The sequence below is a fragment of the Centroberyx affinis genome, unplaced genomic scaffold (genome assembly GCF_046629955.1).
Source record: "Centroberyx affinis isolate AG114_WGS23_722 - 3 ecotype Tasmania unplaced genomic scaffold, CSIRO-AGI_Caff_v1 ptg004010l_1, whole genome shotgun sequence".
NCBI classification, from domain to species: domain Eukaryota; kingdom Metazoa; phylum Chordata; class Actinopteri; order Beryciformes; family Berycidae; genus Centroberyx; species Centroberyx affinis.
In genome coordinates this window covers 149,477-169,447 of record NW_027281818.1, presented here as the reverse complement: position 1 = coordinate 169,447, position 19,971 = coordinate 149,477, and the positions used below count along the sequence as shown (strand labels likewise).

General features: G+C 41.0%; 2 protein-coding genes across 2 annotated transcripts in view; both read left to right on the top strand.

The window, feature by feature from the left end:
• Positions 1-527: 527 nt before the first annotated feature.
• LOC139663421 (prostacyclin synthase-like) lies at positions 528-9,104 on the top strand. Its single transcript, XM_071542087.1, has 10 exons — positions 528-704; positions 1,684-1,807; positions 2,547-2,722; positions 3,042-3,185; positions 3,672-3,799; positions 4,941-5,122; positions 7,176-7,329; positions 7,802-7,983; positions 8,427-8,578; positions 8,772-9,104. Exons 1-10 carry the CDS (start codon positions 637-639, stop codon positions 8,920-8,922), a joined length of 1,461 nt encoding a protein of 486 aa, XP_071398188.1. The 5' UTR covers positions 528-636; the 3' UTR covers positions 8,923-9,104.
• Positions 9,105-11,868: 2,764 nt separating this feature from the next.
• The window catches only part of LOC139663425 (potassium voltage-gated channel subfamily B member 1-like), a 30,972-nt gene continuing 22,869 nt past the window's right edge, over positions 11,869-19,971 (top strand). Inside the window, exon 1 of the mRNA XM_071542092.1 lies at positions 11,869-12,423. Within this exon, the coding sequence (XP_071398193.1) occupies positions 11,869-12,423 (555 nt within the window). The remainder of the gene's footprint in view (positions 12,424-19,971) is intronic.

Here is a 19,971-nt window from a genome sequence, read left to right as displayed (position 1 = left end):
TAGTGCAGTGACCGTTCAAAATAGGCGTAGGCTATCAGTCGCTTGCTTTGAGCCCCGCTGCTGCATAGAGGCTGTTTGCTTCTTTATTCAAAGTTTATTCATATTGAACGTGTCGCGTGTCCAATCCGACACTGCACGTCCTTGGGTCCCCAGCAACACACCCGCCAAGTGTGAAGTAGATCGGAGGAACGGTTCTCGAGACATGCGAATGACACCCAGACAGACAGACAGACAGACAGATTCCTTGCTTTATAGTATGATGATGATGATATCGGTTTCTTTTCCCCTTATGACAATCACCGACTGGAGGTCATATGATATTTTATTTAGCACTTTATCACTGAATATACCTATGTTATTTGTATGTTATTTTCTGGGTTCCTGGTGGAATTTTCCTATAGGTGCTGTTATTTGAGCTATTCATAGTTTCTTGCGAAATGTCCAAATGCAAGTCAACTTATGCCCTCACTTTCTGGATTACGAGCCAGTGATGTCATCGGCCACTAAAATGAGAGGCGACGAAATTACGTCACGGTGGCTCGAGCGAGAAATCTCATAAAACGGCTTGGGTAGTCGGTCGGGGGACAACACTGACTGCCTCTGGGGAGTGGAGAAGCAAAGCACAGTAAACGCGCAATGATCTGGACCATATTTCTCCTTGTGCAGGCTGTCCTCCTTTATTTTATTCTCGCTCAACGGTCGAGGTAAGTCTTCCACTCTACTGTCAGTTTAATTTTTACTTCCTTTTTGTTTACTTCAGTAAATTCACCAATTGTAAACATAGCCTACTGTAATACTGACCTATTTGTACAAAGCAGGTAAAAGCTTTTTTTATATTGTGATTGGGTGCATTGTCATTTGTCATTTTTCCTGTTCTTTGAATATTAGATTTTACACCTGTATCAGTCGGCCAGCATGCCTTCGTCTTATGATGACAGTTCTGATGTGAATTAATGGGCGGGTTCAAATTCATTTTAGCCTAATTCTGAGATTAACAATAAAGGATTTTGATAACAATAACAACAATGAAGGACTTATCACACGTTTAATCACCCCACCCAAGCAAAACGCATCTGTTTTGTTAGTTTAGTGGGTTGTTCCAAAGCCATTTGACCTCCCACTGAAAGCTGTTTGGAATGTGGTTAAACGACACTGTTACAGGTAGAACACTGTTCTCTTTATAGTGAAGTTGAAGCTTTTCAACCTGAGGTCCAGTTGGGTAATTTCAAATGTCAATGTGTATGACGTCTTTAGACATTTTTTTAAGTAATCCTTATAAATATTGTACAGTACAATATACACATGGAATTAACTTACTGTAACTGATGATTTCATTATTGACTTGACTCATATGTGGTAGTTTGGCTATACAAACTGTGCACTGGATTTACACAACCTGGATGATCAAATATTGATGCAGTCCATTTCACTATAGCGTTGTCTATGAAAAAGTACCTGCATGGGTAATATGAGGTAAACTGATGTTGTTGATAAGGTCTAGGTTACATATTTCCTCCTCCTCTTTCATGTCATGAGGAAATGAGAATCAAGTGTCTACAAGTCTGTTTATTAATGCAGACCAGGCTCTTTAAAGACATTACCAATATACCTTTTCATTTAGTATTTGAAAGTCCAACCAAATCACTTAATTTCTTTCTTTCTTTTGTTTTTTGTTTTTTTTAGATCTAAAAGTGATCCACCTTTAGACAAAGGAGTCATTCCATGGTTAGGCCACGCACTTGAATTTGGAAAGGATGCTGCCAAGTTCTTAAATCGAATGAAGATGAAACATGGCGACATTTTCACGGTGAGAACAAGAAAACTGAAGATGATCTTAATTTCTTGACTTTGCTGGTTTGAGGCTTAAATAAACAGTTTATTTTTGGTGATAATGACAGAACATTGAGTCCTACAGGGTGCACCATGCTAGAATCAAAAGCAAAAGTCCCATTCTTGGGAAGTTTGGTAAAGGGAAGTGGGTAAAAAGCGGGTCTGCATTTTGATTCCTAGAATTGAAAAACTAATTTAAATTAAATTTAAGAATGGTGTTATTTGGCCATGTAATATCATGTGAAATTGGCTTTTTGCACCATGAAACTCATGGAAATGATTTGCTGATTTTGAATGATCCACTTTATCCTCCTGTGTTAAAACAAAATACCACGTCACAAATTTTTTGGACAACTTTTAATTCGCAAATTGAGAACATTCAGAAGATTTTGAACATTTTAAGTCATTAGAAATGCAGGCAACTGTGGTGAAGTTGCTCTCTTAGCCTAAAATATTCCTTAAATGACTTCAAATAGTTAAGTAATAGGATAAATGTTTTCAGTGCTGCAACAAAATGTAATTGCATTTCCACACTTTCAGTATTCTATATTTTAATGGACAAGAATCTTGAATGTTAAAAAAAAACCCAAATTAGGTGATTATTTAGAATTAAGAGTGGTGGATACACACACAAAAGAGTCGAAAAGAGGTGTACACTCAAAGCATTCACAGTATACTCGCGTTCACCTTTGCACTAATGTGTTCATGGCCCACAGGTGCGTGTTGCCGGGCGCTATGTGACCGTGCTGCTGGATCCACATTCATATGACGCAGTCATCAACGACCCTATTTCCCTGGACTTTACACGCTATGCACAGGTTCTCATGGAAAGGATCTTCAACTTGCGGCTCCCCCATCACCAGCCTGCCAAAGCAAAATCCATGATGAAACAGTATGTCCGTTATTTTATACCACTGTAAACTGAAAACAAATTTACTGTATGTTCAGTGGTATTTCTGTAGATATGTTCCAGATATTCAGGTCAACACAGTTTTTGTTCAGTTGAAGTACCACGGTTACACCTTTGCAGAATATGATCCGTAAGTTATGTTACCTTAGGGGTAAAGTAGGTAGAGCTTGTTGCTGATGTATGTCAACAGGTAGGCTTTAACAATGTGTGTGACAGACTTCTTCCGCTATTTTTCACATCATCAATCAGAGTGGCATGAATTACAGGATTCCCTCATCCCCTTTAACCTTTGTGTCCCCAGGCACTTCCAGGGGGTAAATCTGTCCTGCCTTAACAGCACCGTGCACAGACACCTGCGGGCTCTGCTGAAAGCTGAGATGCCCCAGAACCAGACAGACTGGAAAGAGGAGGGACTCTTCAGCTTCTCTTACAGCTTACTCTTTAAGTATGGAACTCTTAACTATGTCGAAAGTACCAAGCGTTCATGTCAAAAACCTCGACTAAACAGTTTACACACTAGCCAATCCCATGATCCTCTGTTTGTAAACACAGCAGGAAAAATGTAGGGTGACACACGGGTTCAAACAAATATTTGAGGTCATGTGAAACAAATACATGTAGCTGGCTTTAGTTTTTAGTTTTTTTTATAAAATGAGACATCATTTGTAAGTAGAGGAGAGAGCGCAAACTGTTAACAAGATATCTGGAATGTAAAGTAGAATATGATAGTAAAGTTTAACTTGGTCACATCCTCCATTAGGAGATTCTGCAAGTTGGGTGGGCCAGTGGAAAATTTCCTGTCGCCTTTAAGTAGCTTAAAGCCCACGCAGCCTTTTCAAATGAAAAGGCTGTGGGCACAATTCATCACTTGTGACACCGCTTCTAGTAAGAACCTTTTAACGTTTTTTTTCCATCTCTCCTTTCCTTTCAGGGCCGGATACCTCACGCTTTTTGGAGGAGAACAGAACAACAACAGCACAGACCCCTCAAAAGTCTATAAGGAGTACCGGAAATTCGACAGTCTCTTGACCAAAATGGCAAGGGCCACACTAAAACCAGGTAACAGCACACAGAGGCCTCAAGTATGAAAACTATTCCACATCACTTGATCACAGACTTCAATCTGAGATTCAACCCGGGGTTCTCTGATAGCGCTAAATTCCCATTATGAGAAAGAGTGAGTCATGCAAGTCATAAAAATATCTGTCAGTCATGGCGCTTGTCTAGTGCAAGTGGAGTTCATCATCATTGCATCACCCGTGCCTGGTCACGGTGTCTTGTGTATTTACATTTGTCACTGTGTAGGCTAATCTGGTATGACATCATGAGTGGAAGTTCCTTCAGGTTTGTTTCTGGTTGGCATGGTGACTTTTACGTACTCGTGTCTTACGCAGCATCTAGGAGCCTGACAAGTATTGTGAGGACTTTAACGACTCACTTTTCGTCATCATGGCAGTGTTCTTCCATCACACAGTCACAGAGACACTGATGTCATTTGTTATGGTTGCCCCGCCCCCCAGTCGTCCCATTTTTGTACCCACGTGTATCATTAGGCTCGTTTACGATGAGCAAGTCCTGCGCAGTTTGACCAGCGACTTGCTTGGTCCGTTGCATGATGGTTAGAAAAGTTGTATATCTATTCCAAGATGTCACTCCATGAGCAGTCCATATACCATTTTATTAGAACGCTACAGACATGTAATATTTTCCATAAATGCCATAAAATAAAAATAAGTAACGTGGAGGGCTGGGTCGTTTGAGCAGTGAGTGTGGCTGGCAGTAATGCACCTTTTAAGTTGTTTATCAATCGCTGTTAAGCAAAACTGAAGAAGAAGAAAAACAGCAGCAAGTGTGCAGTCGAGAGTGCTCGGCTTGTTGGCTCCTCACCTCCGGCAAGCAGGTAGTCAATTCAAACGAGCCTATTGTTTCTGATAGCATCTGCTCCACCCATACAATGTTATGACCTCAGCCGTTTACTCGTCCGGTCTTGCCTGTCATACCTGTCTAGTACTGATATTTTGTTCCATCCGAACTCGCACACAAATACGTCTGTTTATTTATCTGACATTTGAGTTGTAATCCAAACATTCAGATTTATCTCAGCTGTTTATCTGACATCTGTGACTCACTCACTCAGTGGCGTGTATTTGTGTGCGGTTGTGTGTGTGTGTGTGTGTGTGTACATGGGTGTGTGTGACAGAGGAGAAGAGGACAGCCCAGAATGTGCGGCAGAGACTTTGGGAGCTTTTGGCTCCAGCAGGTGTGGCTGAGGGCTCAGGCTCCAGCCCCTGGCTTCATGGCTACAGACAGCTGCTGCAACAGGAAGGGGCTGATGAGGAGATGCAGAGGAAGGCCATCCTGATGCAGCTCTGGGCCACACAGGTGAGCCAGCCCAAAGACGAAGGGCCTGTTTACAGCACAGGGATTGACAAGGATGATGTTTATTGGTGCTAGCAGGAAGTTGAACTTGTACATCATCTTCATCTGGTGACAAGTGGTGGCAGTATGCAAAGTATAACAGGCGAAAAATGCAATACATCACTGCACAATAGTGAACAACATATTTCATTTCAATGTTTGAGGAGGGACAGATACGTAGACATAGAATTTTCTTTAGAAAAAATAGTCTGATGTCACTTATCATAACATTTAATCTAATTTGCAATGTTTGTCACTAGATGGACTTTTGTTAAAAACTTATTGTTAAAAACAGATATAGAATACAACAGATATAGAATACGTACACAAAAGGGCATTATCAACATAAGAAAGATGGTACCGAAGATGTTATTTATAGGGATTCACACAAAAAAAGAGAAAGAAAGAAAGAAAGAAAAAAAGAAAAAATACATAACATCACATCACACCAAAACCAGCAGCTCTCTGGTTTTTGGTATGAAAGTGCAGTACTCCTCTATGGCACATGGGGGTGCTGTTCACCTCTGCATTTAGGTTTCATGAATACAAGGCAGTGGGCCTGAAGGCAGGGTTGTAGTGCTCCCGCCACTATTGGGTGTTGACTTGACATTTCCTTCCTAAAAATATATAAAATAGGTCATTTTATTGATGTTTTATTTATTTTCTCTCTCACGATTTCACAGGATTTCACCTGTAGCAACCTGTGGATGTAATGGACCTTAAACTTTTATACATAGATTGCAGATAGATCTACATCTGTGTTCATCCTTAAGAAACTCTTTAATCATTATTTTTACATTTGTAAAGAGATGTAGTGTTTATTGCCTATATACTGTAGGTCTTGGTCTTGAATAGGATTTGCACTGGTCTTTGTCTCAACCCCGTTTGACCTTGTCTTTACTTGAGACTGGACGTAGCCTTGGAGTTGACTTGGGCCTAACTAAAATAGTTTTGACTACAGCCCAGTTTGAAGGGTTTACTGCGGCCTTACTAAGACCTTATTTGACTAAAACACTGGCCTCACCCGAAAGGCTGCTTACTCAACCTTACTTGTACTTTTCACCGTGTTGCATTTCATTTGATTTTGAGTCATCATTTTTAACTGACTCTGAGTCAAGTTTGTAGTTCCCCTAAATTTTAAATTTTAGTGTTGCCTAAGAGAGAGAAGTGATTTCAAGATATTTTAGTATAATATCCTTTGGTAATACTGAGTGTTTGTTAGAGACAATTCACACCGTAATGACAAACAATGTGATAATGGCAATGTCAATATTATATTCCATAAATACAAACTTACTACAAAATATTCCTATATCCGTGCAAGGTGTCCCATATTCAGATCTGCGCTACCTTTGCCTAAAGGATACATTGATAATGTCATGGCCATGTGACACATCTTTGGATAGCTGCACAAGCTGTTTTATCATCAGCAATGTTTAGATTTTAGAGTAACCATTTATTAGAGACAGTGATGTTTTTGCTAGATCTCACAGTCTACTGTGACTTGAGAGGCAGTTTTATGGTAATTTATTAACTATATCATATTCCCACAATGTTCACTGTTTTATGTTTCCACTCATGGCAGACAGCGTGGTTTGCAGTAAATAAACTAAATAAATTCAATGTCCTGCCCTTGGACACAGGCGGATGGCAGGGGACCTAAGGTTTCCAATGGCTTTCCTTTTTAAGTAAACCATTACAGCACTGCACTTAGTCAGTGAAAATATCCAGAGCGTGGCTCTTCTGATCCCAGACACATGAAAGGAAACCATTCTTTTTTACTTTGTCAGCACTGTGGTCTTAATGATTCGTTATGCTTTGTGGTTTAATTGAACTTAAACAGAAATTTGCCCTTTGTTGGAACTGTAACAGAAGATAGATATGAGTGGGTATGAGTGTCATGTTAGGCTCTCATCTCCTATTACATAATTACTACCTGTGCTGTCACTTCAATAAGAACTGGAGTGAGAGAGTCAACTGTATAACTGTTCTCATGTCAGTCTTCATTTGTTTCCAGGGAAATGTTGGTCCTGCTGCATTTTGGCTCTTGGGCTATTTGTTGACGAACCCAGAGGCCCTGGCAGCCGTGAGGAGGGAATTCAGCAGGATCTCACAGACGGAAACGTCACAGACTCCTCTACCAGACAGGCTGGTGCACACACCTGTGTTTGGTGAGCGCTGGATCCCACTTTGTGTAAAGAGAAGGACTTTTATTGGTAGTAGGGCCGATCTGTCGTTATCAAAATAAGGTAGAAAGAGAAGTTTAAATTGAAGTTTTATTCATTTTTCATACACAGCATACGTATAGTCCATGCAGTACACAATATTGTGGTTAATCTGGTATAGTGTACAAAAGTGTAGTGTAGTGTACAAAATGACACAACAATACAAAAGAAACAACAATAAGATTAGAAAGAGAAGGCTAGGGCAAAATTAGCAATAATGGAGAGAAAAGCATACATATGACAATAAAACGTACAACGAAATACAAAATTATTTGAGGAATGAGGTATTTACAAGTACAAATTAGCCATGACATACAGCGAAAACAACAGACTGCAAAAATAAGAGTATACAAAAATGTTAAGGATATTATCTAAGTGGTCTTGCTGTTACTGACAACTTGTGTTCTGCCTTCTCCAGACAGCGCCTTGGAAGAGACACTGAGACTCACTGCTGCCCCCTTCATCACCAGAGAGGTAGTGAAGGAAAAGACCCTGCACATGGCTGATGGCCAGGAGTACCTACTAAGGAAGGGAGACAGAGTGTGTTTGTTCCCCTTCAGCAGCCCTCAAATGGACCCTGAGATTCACCATGAGCCACAGGTTGGTAATCCTGTCTTGTAAAAGTAATCATCGTCCCGTTCCCCCGCTCCAGCCAAACTCCACTCTGCTGTAAACAGTAAAGGCAGTAATAGTATTAGTGACAAGCTGGAGGCAGACTTTAAGTGTATAGGGAATTAGCGTGTAGATGGTTGTTTATGCAAGGTGGAATCACGCCTACACAAAACTGACCCTGGATTAGCCAGCGAGAGGTTAAACCCAGAACTGTGGACCACTGCGGGATTAGCTGGGCACGGGAACACAAACACAGCTAATAGGCGTGGGAAAGAAATTACAAGGCTGCATTATACAAATCTGTCCACCAGGAATTAAGTAACAACACACAACCAGACATTAAATTTAATGAATAAGAGGATTTTCATAGACCATTTGTGTTTGGTTACGTCTGATGTTTGCTGCCTACACATTTGTGTTTCCCCTCCCAGAAATACAAGTACGACCGCTTCCTGAATGAAGATGGATCAGAAAAGAGAGATTTTTATAAAGGAGGGAGGCGGCTGAAATATTACACCATGCCATGGGGCGCCGGGACCAACGGCTGTGTGGGAAAGCAGTTCGCCATCAATATCATCAGACAGTAAGTGTCCTCAGACTATCCTGGACTGAGTGCAGCATGTAACTTTATGAAAAGGTTAAGACTTTGCTGCTGTTTGTATCTTACACGGAACGGCCTCTTTTAATTCCTGCCTTAATGTTTTATTTCTGTGTGTGTGTGTGTGTGTGTGTGTGTGTGTGTGTGTGTGTGTGTGTGTGTTGTGTGTACTCTTCAGGTTTATCTACATGGTGCTTACTTGTTACGATTTGGAGCTTTGTGACCCAAGTGCTCAGATGCCTGAGGTAAATGCCAGTCGCTATGGATTTGGAATGCTACAGCCAGAAGGGGACTTATTCATCCGATATAAACCTAAATGTTCACATTAGGACTTCAAACATACAGACAAGCACATAATACTTTTATTTATTCACATTTCAAAATGTTTATAAACTGTCAATATGTCCTTTGTATTTTTGTACTCTATATTTGTATTATACAGTAAAATATTATTTTGTTATTTAACTTTAAATGTAAATAATACATTGTGTATAACCCTGTGTTGTCAATTTTCTTGGGTTTTTTGAGTAAACGAAAAAAAAAAAAAAAAGTCAGTCTCCTTCAACATGATTCAAATCCATTACAGCCACACCTGTTCTTGTTGGACACACATTACTACCTTGTGATTAAAACAAAAATGACCTGGAGGAAATATGACTAGCACTCACATTGTGCTTGATAGTTTGAGAGTTTTGATAGTTTGATAGTCATTTTCAGGAGCTTTAAAAAGTTTAGCACTTGAGAGTGGTTGTGTATGTTGGATGGAAAGGCTGAGTGTAATGAGGGGACTGTCTGTACTGTAAACAGAGCCAACCACGCATCTGTCTCTCTGACACATGCCTGCTGTTTGCAGAGTGAAGCTGAGTGGAAAGTTTAGATTTATGTCATTTGGAAAACAACTGATCACGTACTAGCAAGAGCAGATGCACATTTCCAGGAGAAGATCCACCACCACTGACCAAACAAGTTATGTTATTGGTGTAATAAGCTTATATTGCAGCATGACTGTCAGTTCCCACCTTTTGTAGCCTGTAATATCTTGCTAACAGGTGAAGGTACATAATAATGTACAGTATGGTCACAGAGGACACAAGTGTGCCGCTCACAGGCCCCATGAAGTTTGGCTTTGGTTTAATTGCGTCTCCTAAGTTTTAAATCCTATTGTGTGGATTAATGAGCAACTGTTCCACTGAACCTGACTGTGTTATGGAGACAAGCCAGCCAGATTGCCTCTGCCAAGGCAGTGAAATATAACTACTGTTGTATAGACTTGCTGTGATTTAAAGAATGAGATGAGATGTTGTGTTCTTGTCATATAGTTCTGTATATAAGTTTGTCCTCTGTTAACACAAACTAAAATCACATTAATACTCCTGTAGAAGTTTGTTCTCTGTTAACCCAGACTAAAATCTCAATAATATTCCTATGAGGACTTACAGCTATTTGTGGCACTCAATAGTGGGTTTATGGTGACCATATGGTACTTTATGGTTATTATCTCCTATGGTATCAATATAATATCCCCATCAGACTTATAGTGTGTCTGTAGAGGTCAATAGTGAGGTTATAGTGGCCTTATCCAGTTAGTCTGAGTTTATAGTGGTACATTTTATCTCCTATGCTATCGCTACTCATATAAAACCCATAATATTTCAATAGGATATTATATATATAGGATATAGGATATTATATAGGATGCATAGTTTCTAGTTTTGCTGCATGCTATATTTGTATGGTGTCCTTCTGAAATATAGTATAGAAGTGAGATGAGAAGTGAGTTCTTTTTTGCAAGGGAAGTTAAGACCTATAACCGTATTTCTAGCACACTGCACAACCCGGGATTATAGTGGACTACAGATGCATCTGTTCTGGCTGCCTGGCTCGTCTGGTAAGGGTTAAACCTCATTGGCTGCGCCGCTGGAGGAGCCTCGGTGAAATCAGCCCCTGCAGGATCCCGCTCACAGCCACCGGCCAGCACACACACAGGACCAGGTAGACGAGAGGTACCGAGAGGATTCACGGCTACTCTCAAAGTCTACTTGTTGATTCGCCTCCTGCTGGGAGGACAGGGCAGCCTGAACGTGATATCTGTGTCTGACAATTACTATTTAAACATGTCGGTACGTGGCACATGATGTCTCCAGCAGCAGCCTCCAACAAAGCTGCGGAGAACTGGACAGGGATAACAAGTTTTAACGCGTTTACTCCTAACATGTTGGTGATGGTTGTCCATATGGTGAATCGGGATATACGGGAGACATGTAAGCATCATATTTCTTTCTATATTTTTTTAGGCTTTAGGTCTGCTGTTTCATTGGATATTTAGGGCTGTGTACTTGGTTTCAGTTGGCTATTTAATGTCTTGTCTCTGTTTGGCGTAACGGGCCGTCATAGTAAGCCTCACTAGTTTGATTGTCAGCTCCTATAATATGATTTTAGGTCTAATTCAATATTTACACAAAATGCAATTTTGTTATAAAATATGTAATTCAGACTAGATATGCCTAAATTAATTATTATTTAAGTAGGCTATTATTAACTTTAGCATATTTAACTGAGTTAAAATTGACTTCTCTATATCGATCTGAATATTAGCGTATAGAAATTAGTATTCGCCTCATCTTATGGAAATATAATACGTGGCCATATGCTTGTCAGGGCAGTTTACGTGTCGGATCGGTTGTAGGGGTTGTGGTCATGTATTACGGGCTCTAAACTTGTTAATCGGTGTTAGTAGCTATTAGTATTAGTCTACTATTAGCGTCGTATCTCTTCAGAGAACAGTTCAGGAACATATTTAAATGTCTGATTCACACCCTCGCCGGACATGAATTGCGACTGGTCGCTGTCCCACTCAAACTGAAACATTTCAGCACCAAAGGAAGTGAACAGCGACAAACCCCACTGGTGTGCAGACTGACAGATAGGCGTTTGAGCACTGGACAGCGCTCACAAGTGGAGCCGAGTTTATCATTGCCCCGGCTCCTCACCCCCACCCCCACCCTTGTCAGCAAGAAAAGCGGCTGTGCGTCTCAAAGCTGATTAAAATATCTATTTGGTTCTCTGATGAGTGGATAAACCACCTGACATTGCTAGTGTAGGACACCGACAGTGGCCGTTTTACAGCGCCTAAATAATTGTTATTGCTCTTTTTTTTATTACAGCCACAGGAAAACAGCACGGACCCCGATGCGGTCTTCTACTGGACCATGTCTTCTTAATCTAACAGACTGTATCTTCCAGTCTTCTCAAGTGACGGAGTGTCTTGAGTGAAGATGTTTAAAGGGGGGTCTCGGTTGGCCACCTCGCTGCCTCCGGATGCGGTGGACATCATCCGGAGCAAGTCCCACTCCCGCCGAGTGAGACTCAACGTCGGGGGCCTCCTGCACGAAGTCCTGTGGAGGACGCTGGACAGGCTCCCCCGCACAAGACTGGGCAAACTGAGAGACTGCAACACCCATGACTCTATCATGGAGATATGCGACGACTACAACTTGAATGAGAATGAGTATTTCTTCGACAGACACCCCGGCGCCTTCACGTCCATCCTAAACTTCTACCGCACGGGAAAGTTGCACATGATGGAGGAAATGTGCGCCCTTTCATTTAGTCAAGAGCTGGACTTCTGGGGCATCGACGAGATCTACCTGGAGTCGTGCTGCCAGGCCAGGTACCACCAGAAAAAGGAGCAGATGAACGAAGAGCTCAAACGAGAGGCCGAGAACATGAGAGACAGGGAGGGCGAGGAGTTTGATACCACATGTTGTTCCGAAAAGAGGAAGAAACTCTGGGACCTCTTGGAAAAGCCAAGCTCTTCATTCGCTGCCAAGGTAGAGTCAGCACTTCACTTCACCCTGCTCTTCTTAATGCCACTCTGCCAGGGCTGATCAAGTGAAAGTAGTAGGTAACTTGACCTAGTTTAGCAATGGATCCAAGCCAACAGGCCTACACTAGTTTAATACACTTTTAATAATGGCTTCTCCATAAAGAAGAAGGTTGCTCAGTAAATTGGGGTCCTTCATGTAGTGTGATGAGGATATGAATGAATAGGATTTATTTTTAGAAAAAAGCTGGAGACAAAGCGAGAAATAAAAGACATAAAGAGCAAAAAAAAAAAGAGGTAGACAAATCCAGTTTGACATTCCGAGGTTAGCATAAATCTCTCTGTGAAACTGGCTTGATCTGATGCCTGACTTCCTTTTAACCTGAATGAGTGCTTTTAATCTGTCACTTTCAGCAGCTGGAGTACAGGAGGGAGAAAGAGTAAGAGAGGGAGAGAGAGAGAGGCCTAGTCTTCTTCTGTGCCATTACTTAGTGTAGTTTTACTCAGAGGTGAACATCAAAGCTTTCTACAAAGTTCGGCATATTAGTCAATGCAAACTGAATTGTGTGACTTTGAAAGTTGTTCCACTTTAATCATTAATCTTAACTAGTTGTAGTTTCCTGAGAGAAACAAACAAAAGCGATTGGGTGCTGTCCTGCTGGCGAGTCAATTAAAACCAGCTTGTTGTTGGTACCTTTTTAGATGAATACAAGACAACCTTCATTATCTGTCTCTATTGGTTTCAGAGGCCTCAATTTCCAAGAACAGTGTAGTATGCAGGTCTCTTGGGGTGATTATGGAGTGTTTGTTTGTTGTTTGTTGGCAAAAAGAGCGAAGATGGAGAGCCATGTGTATTGTTAGAGTTTGATCCCATCTCAGGACTGCAAGAAACACTACTTCACATGATATATATTTTTACATCATCGCACAATGCCCCCCTATTTTCAACAGTCACCCCCTCTTTGCTTCATTAGCCTTCCTCCCCACTTCTGCCTCATTTCCAGCCCTGTATTCCATCATCGCTCTCATTAATGGGCTCATAGCTCACACTCCTGGAAGAGTACTTCATTTGGCTGGATCAATGGATGTAGTCATGTTAACAGCATTTTAAGCGAAGTGACTTCACAAGTGTGTGACTACCAGGTCAATATTCAATTAAAATGATAAATAACTACCCAATAGCAGATTGCCAATACAACAACTGTTTTGGGATTCTGCATAAGAGATGCTGCCCTCTTCAGCCACTCTCCATTTGCTAAGGAAGCTGAGAGAGAAGAGTTCAACATATTCTGTATAAGCAACATATTCTCTGTATAGCAGAGAGAGTGTCAAGATTTTTTTCTGGATCTAGCTTGAAATTATATTTTCACCATGTGTCAGCGGCACACCACAGTTTAAAATGCCTGAAGATATATTCGTCACATTTGCGTGCACAGAAATATTTTGGGAAGACAGGAGGCTTTCCCTGTGGAATAGCATACAATATGATGTGAATCTGTAGTCAGCTCTGCTGCCATTTACACAGCTCACAGGACTGGGAAGTGAGAAGAGAGGTCAGGAGCACCACCAAACATTAATGGCGCTTTCCTTGCGACAATGTTTACATTGCAAATTCATAATGGGTTCATGACATGGTTCATGGCACAATCATAAATGAACAATCAGTATTTACAATGGCTTAATTTTGCATTTATGCATTATTTTGTAACATGATTACACAGCAGTTTTCAAAACAAGTCACCGTAAAGAACACAATTTTCAGCCTTTACATTCATTCCATAAATCACGTGTTACCCTTGGCTGATCTCTGGCCTCTTCTGTGCTTGTGCTATTCAGTTTGAATGATGGACTTTATTTGTCCAATAGAAAAATAGGAGCACCATTCATTTCCCCATCCAATTGCTCCATCTGCATACAAGCTGTGGTCCTCAGCTGAATACACATGAGCTGTACATGCTGTACAGTGTGCATATTAAGGGGCTCACAAACTTTTGAATGCAGGCCGGGGGAGGGCTGGGGTCATTTACTGGTTTGATAAATAGGGCCCGTCCCTCGTGGTTTCCTTTGCCAATGAGACAGAGAACAGTAAAAATGTCACAGTGAGGTTTAATGGCAGCCATTAGATGCAGCCTTGTTTTCTGAAGCTTAATTGAAGGGTGGCGTCGGTAAACTAGCTTGTTCCCAAACACAGATTCCACCTCATTTATTTTTCAGTGCTGATGAATTTTTAATTGCACATTAATAACGCTTGACTTTGTGCCGCAGAGAGAAGGTGCAATCCAGAATATCTATAGCTCCAGATGTCACCTCATGCTGGGCCTCTTGGAGTTATAACCTCCCCAAAATACGCATAGGCACCACGGCACTCTGAGACAAGCCATTTCTCATAGTCAAAGCAGCACGGTGAAGGGCACCATGTCTGCAGTCCTTGATAGTCTGTCTTTCTGCTCGGGAGTGTTGATGTGCTAGCAAGTGGATTTAGACCCACTTGAGTCTGCATTTCTACTACCGGTCTGCCCACTAAATTATTTACCATAACAATACGGACTCCTGGAAACACAAGCAAAACTTGGAGGTAATCAGTTCATCCATAAATAATGATCTATTGGTAATACAGAGCAGCACATGTTGAATGCCTATGGTGTCATTGTGAGAGTGTGTGTGTGGTAGGTGGGCCCAGTGGGAGGGAAGGGCAAGTAGGTTGTGAATGAAGACCAGCCTATGTAATACAGCATGTCTCAACATGCCTCTGTTGCTCAATTCTCCCTAAGCCAGTTGGCTCTCAGAGGGATCATCGACGCCCTATTAGTCACTCTCACGACAGGTTGGCATTAGAGCGTCATCAGCGTAAACTGTAAAGCTGTCTTTATTTAAACATGCGACTCTCACTGAATATTAATTTCACAAAAATGGGATGCTGCAGTGTAACAAGTCACCTTTCATAGAGTTAGTTAGTAGAGTTAGTTCTTATGAAGTTATTACTTTTAATAACTTGTATTAATATTTGTATAAACAAATTTATTACAAATTTATTACATAAGTTATCATAACCTATTACCAGAATATCCTAAGAAAATATTAAGCATACTATACACAGTCAAGACAACCACAACCTAGAAAAAATGACCAAATTTTTTAGTTGGTTTGATATTAATTAATTAAAACCTTAATTATTTTAATGCATTGGTTTAGTGTCAACGTTTTAAGTAGATTGAACATCTCAGGGCTTACAGTGATGAGAAGACAAATACACTAGCATGTTATGAGATGCTGAAAACACACATTACTGTACTGAACTCACATCACAAAGGCAATTACAAAGCCTGTGACTATAGACATTATGTTGTGAGCCATTATAATGAGTTGTAGGCTGAACAGGAGCAAATCAGGTTCAGATTGTTAAGTTTCATGGAGGCTATAGAATAATGGTGACACACACAGCTCCACAGACATTTTTGACACTTTTACACTCTGTCATTGTGCAAATTTGACTAAAAGTCAAGCAGTGCTCTCTAAAACCACCAAAGCTTTGGTCCAGAACAGGATGCTGAGCTATGAAAACTGACACTTAGTTCTTTTGCCTTGGCAGAGCCTAGCTGCACTAATTGCATGGCAGCCTCTTTTCTCAGTTAGCGGTAGACAGCCATGACTTGAGGCAGTCTACTGCACTTTTTACCGCATATCAGATATGCCCGATCGACTTTGTTCTGTGTGAAGTTTGAGATCACTCTCCACTCAACTGAAGTCCCCGGCTACATTCCCTGTGCGGCGTCAGAACGGAGCAGTCCGCTGTGTTGTGTTACCTGCTGCGGATTCACCCAGCGCGGCCCGCCAGCTGAATTGTTTTAAGACTGGGAGGAAATCGATGACAAAGACATTAAGATGTAAGGCAAGCTGGGTCGAGTGAGGACACACCCCAGCCGGCCATTAGAGTAGGACTAAGAAGTGTGAGTTCCCAAGCAGCGCTGGCTGCAGATATTTCTACATGGGGGAGTGCAGCCACTCATTCTAACCTCTGTGCCTCTCACAGAGAGTGCAGTGGGACCACAGCAGACACTACTGCTCCATGGTCTCTCTTGTTATTTTCAGCTGTGGCTAATAGGGCAGAGACTTTCCTCTGTCTCTGTCTGTCTTTGTCCCCCTCCACCCCCCCCCCCCCCCCCCCCCCCCATCCCCTATCTCTCTCTCCCTTTCTCTCTGTTTGTGTGTGTGTGTATGCTAATAACCAGGCTTGTGACTATCCAACAGGGCACACTGTTTTAGGAGCTGTTTTCAAGGGTTGTTGCTGGGTGACAGTGGCTCTTCCGTTGTGCTTAGGTGCTCTTTGAATGGCTATAAATCAATGGCACACAGTTCCTCTGCTGACTGACTGCAGACTGATTGCAGTGCCATATATCTCCAAGTGGGCTTACACAGAGTCTGGGGGACTGTTTGGCAAATTGACAGAGGGAATTGAGGGTCTCTCTCTCTCTCTCTCTCTCTCTCTCTCTCTCTCTCTCTCTCTCTCTCTCTCTCTCCCTGTCTCTCTCTTTCTCTCTCTCTCTCTCTTATCATCTCATCTGCCTCTTCTGTTTCCTCAATATTGTACTCCCTCGATCCTCTGACTATTCAAATTCAAAGAACCTAATCACCATTTAAGCACCCATTAGGACAAACAAAATATCACAATGAGGCTTGTAATTACAGATATAAAATACAATACTGTCTTCCATATCACAATGAGGTTTGTAATTACAGATATAAAATACAATACTGTCTTTCATACACATGTGTACCCCCAAGTCCTGCATGTAATAGTAAACCAATATAAATGACAAAATAACAACCGTCCTCATATTCTATGATACTGTATCATAGAGAACTCTCATTTTTGCTAATGTTTTGGGGTTTTTGGGGTTTTTTTTGTTAAGAGCATGTCTTCCTTTTTTAACTTTCAGTAGCCAGCTCTCACACCTACCTTCTACACAAATATGGATCTAAATGTTTTCTACTCCTTCTCTTTGAGTGTATGTTAATTAACCCTATTAAGAAATACAAATACACACAGTGAGACACAAAGGCAACATAAAGCTTCAATCTGCAAGACCGATACATGCAGGCCATCCCGGTTCTTGCAGTTACAACTAACTTGTTAGCAATGCTACCAGTCTTTTCATGCCTGCTGACATTACAAACTTACTAGTTTTTACCAGTTTGCAGTCTGTTGGCAGCAGAAACAGACAAATATGTAATAGTTGACATGATGACAGATTGGCAAAAATACAAAACAAATATTTAGATTTGTCTAACCAATGCTCTAAAAATATGCATGTTTTCCTGTTTTTTTCTGCTGAGCCTCCCTATGTGTATCTATAGCATCAATTTACTGTATTTTTGGGTTGCATTTGAAATATATTACTGTTGTGCAATGGCAACCACACAGCCCCTAAAGAAGTTCTTCAACAAACAGACATGGCATATTAGCATTATTGATTTATAACACATCTTTGATGCTGTTTGATCAATGTGTGGAAACACATGGATGGAAATTCACCTTAGGAAATAAAAAGTCCCATCAGAGTGGCTGCTAATCAATAGAGAAAATCTGCCTGTCTGTGAACTGTTGTGATGAGGATTAAATTGTTTGTGTTGTTGCCAGTGTGTGTTCCATATGTGTCATATTTGCTAAGCCTGAATGATCTCTCCGAGACTTCAAAGACTTGCAATCAGAGCTTCAAACTGCTGAGGCAGAGCCATGTGAGTCTGCTATACATATGACAAATGGACTTTCAGATGCATGGTTTTGACCTTTTCATTAACCTCCTACTGAAAAATATCTTTTGACTATTTGACATATTGAGATCCTAAAGAAATGTGCTGTTAATGTGTAGTAATTGAGGTCTTACCCAGGGGCTGCTGTTCCTTTTCTACAGAAACTACCAGTGAACATTGTTTCCAAGGACAGGACTCGGTTCCTGTGGTCTATAAATGACTTCCTTCATTGATGGAGGTGCTGTGTTACCCGTCTTGGCAGCCTGCTCACTTTGCCTGCAAATGTCTAGTCCTGCTGGACCTCCTTTCCTTTTGACAAAGTATTTGCCTACGTAAATGACCCCATGCACAACTGGTTATACATTATTTGATTTGCTGTATCTGGTTGTTAATTAATTCATAGATTTTGCATATAACCGCTATCGGGTGAAAACCTTGCGTTTCCAAAATGTCAGGTTTTCAAGAACTAAGAAAAACATCCTTGTTTGCTTTATAGAGTTTATTCAGTGGGGTTTTCAAAGGTTTACAGGAGACCAAGGGTTGAACATTTTTTTCAATCCATAGAGGAGCATGGAATCCTTCAATTGACATTACAAAATTAAAAAAAAAAGTTACAAGGTTTTGACATGTTTTGATATGACTGATAAAGCATAATATAAACTGTATATAATATAAAAGATGTTAAATTCAATCATTTGACTCTCTTTAATTAGGAATCATTGTCTTTGGCACAGTGTCTCACTGTTTGCATTTTGAGTCCCAATTTCTCAATCATAGTGGTATATCACACAGGTTTTGCTTGGAAACACATTCATCTAATTGTACAGATAGACTTGCAATTCTGAATTTCAATCTACTTAATAGATGGCCTGGGTTTCGGGATGTGGTCTAATTGGTAGCTTTAAACAAAGCATTTGAGATGTTGTAATGATTTGACTGAAGTGTCCATTGGTTAAATATTGTGAGGTCTGGGCAGGTATAATGACAAATCATTAACTCATCAATCCATTTTACCAGAGGTGAAGATGGTTCCTTTCTGTGTGCAACAGCCTACTAGTTGCAGTTTGACCCATATGGTTTCAGGAAGGAGCAGACAACTGCGACACTCTGGAGCCTTCCATTTGCCCCACGGTTTCCATGGAGAGAGGTGATCTAGCACGCTACATTAGCTTATCGCTTAAGCCAGCTGAGGCAACACTCTATACTACACACACACACCCAAATACACACATACACACACTCACACGCATTCATACTGTACAGCATCACTCTTTGACAGACCTATCGAATCCACGCTTTATATTTAGTACAATGCCTTATCCAAGTTTTCTAATATTCCTACACGGGCACACCTGTCTTCAATGAAGCTGACATTTAAAAAGGTGAGAGGTCAAGCATGAGGGGATGGAGACACGGCTACTTTGCTGCAGACCCTCATTCATTATTCAGACGGGCCTGTCAGCTGAGAGAACCATCACTCAGCCAGACGTACAGTGGTGTGGGGTAGAGCAGTCACCTGCAGTGAGCTCAGTAAAACAGAAGTTTCCAGAGACTTAGACATTGGAACCTGAAGCTATTGCGTGCTAAAATGACTTCTTAAGCTACAATTGCACACCACACCAAGGTTTCCATCACTCAACCAACAGTATGAGACTGAGAGGGTCAGTTAGCAGCCAACCGTATACTGACATGCATGATTAAATAATGAAACAAAAATTCTGTAGTCAGTCCAACACGTTTTCTGAAAGCCAATACATATTCTTTGGGGCCTCAATCTACGTAATCCACCTCCAGGCTGTTACAG

Coding starts and splice junctions, on each gene's coding strand:
- LOC139663421 (XM_071542087.1), top strand. CDS start 637: ATGATCTGGACCATATTTCTCCTTGTGCAGGCTGTCCTCCTTTATTTT. Junction 3,186..3,671: donor TCTTACAGCTTACTCTTTAA/GTATGGAACTCT, acceptor CTTTCCTTTCAG/GGCCGGATACCTCACGCTTT. Junction 7,984..8,426: donor AGATTCACCATGAGCCACAG/GTTGGTAATCCT, acceptor TTCCCCTCCCAG/AAATACAAGTACGACCGCTT.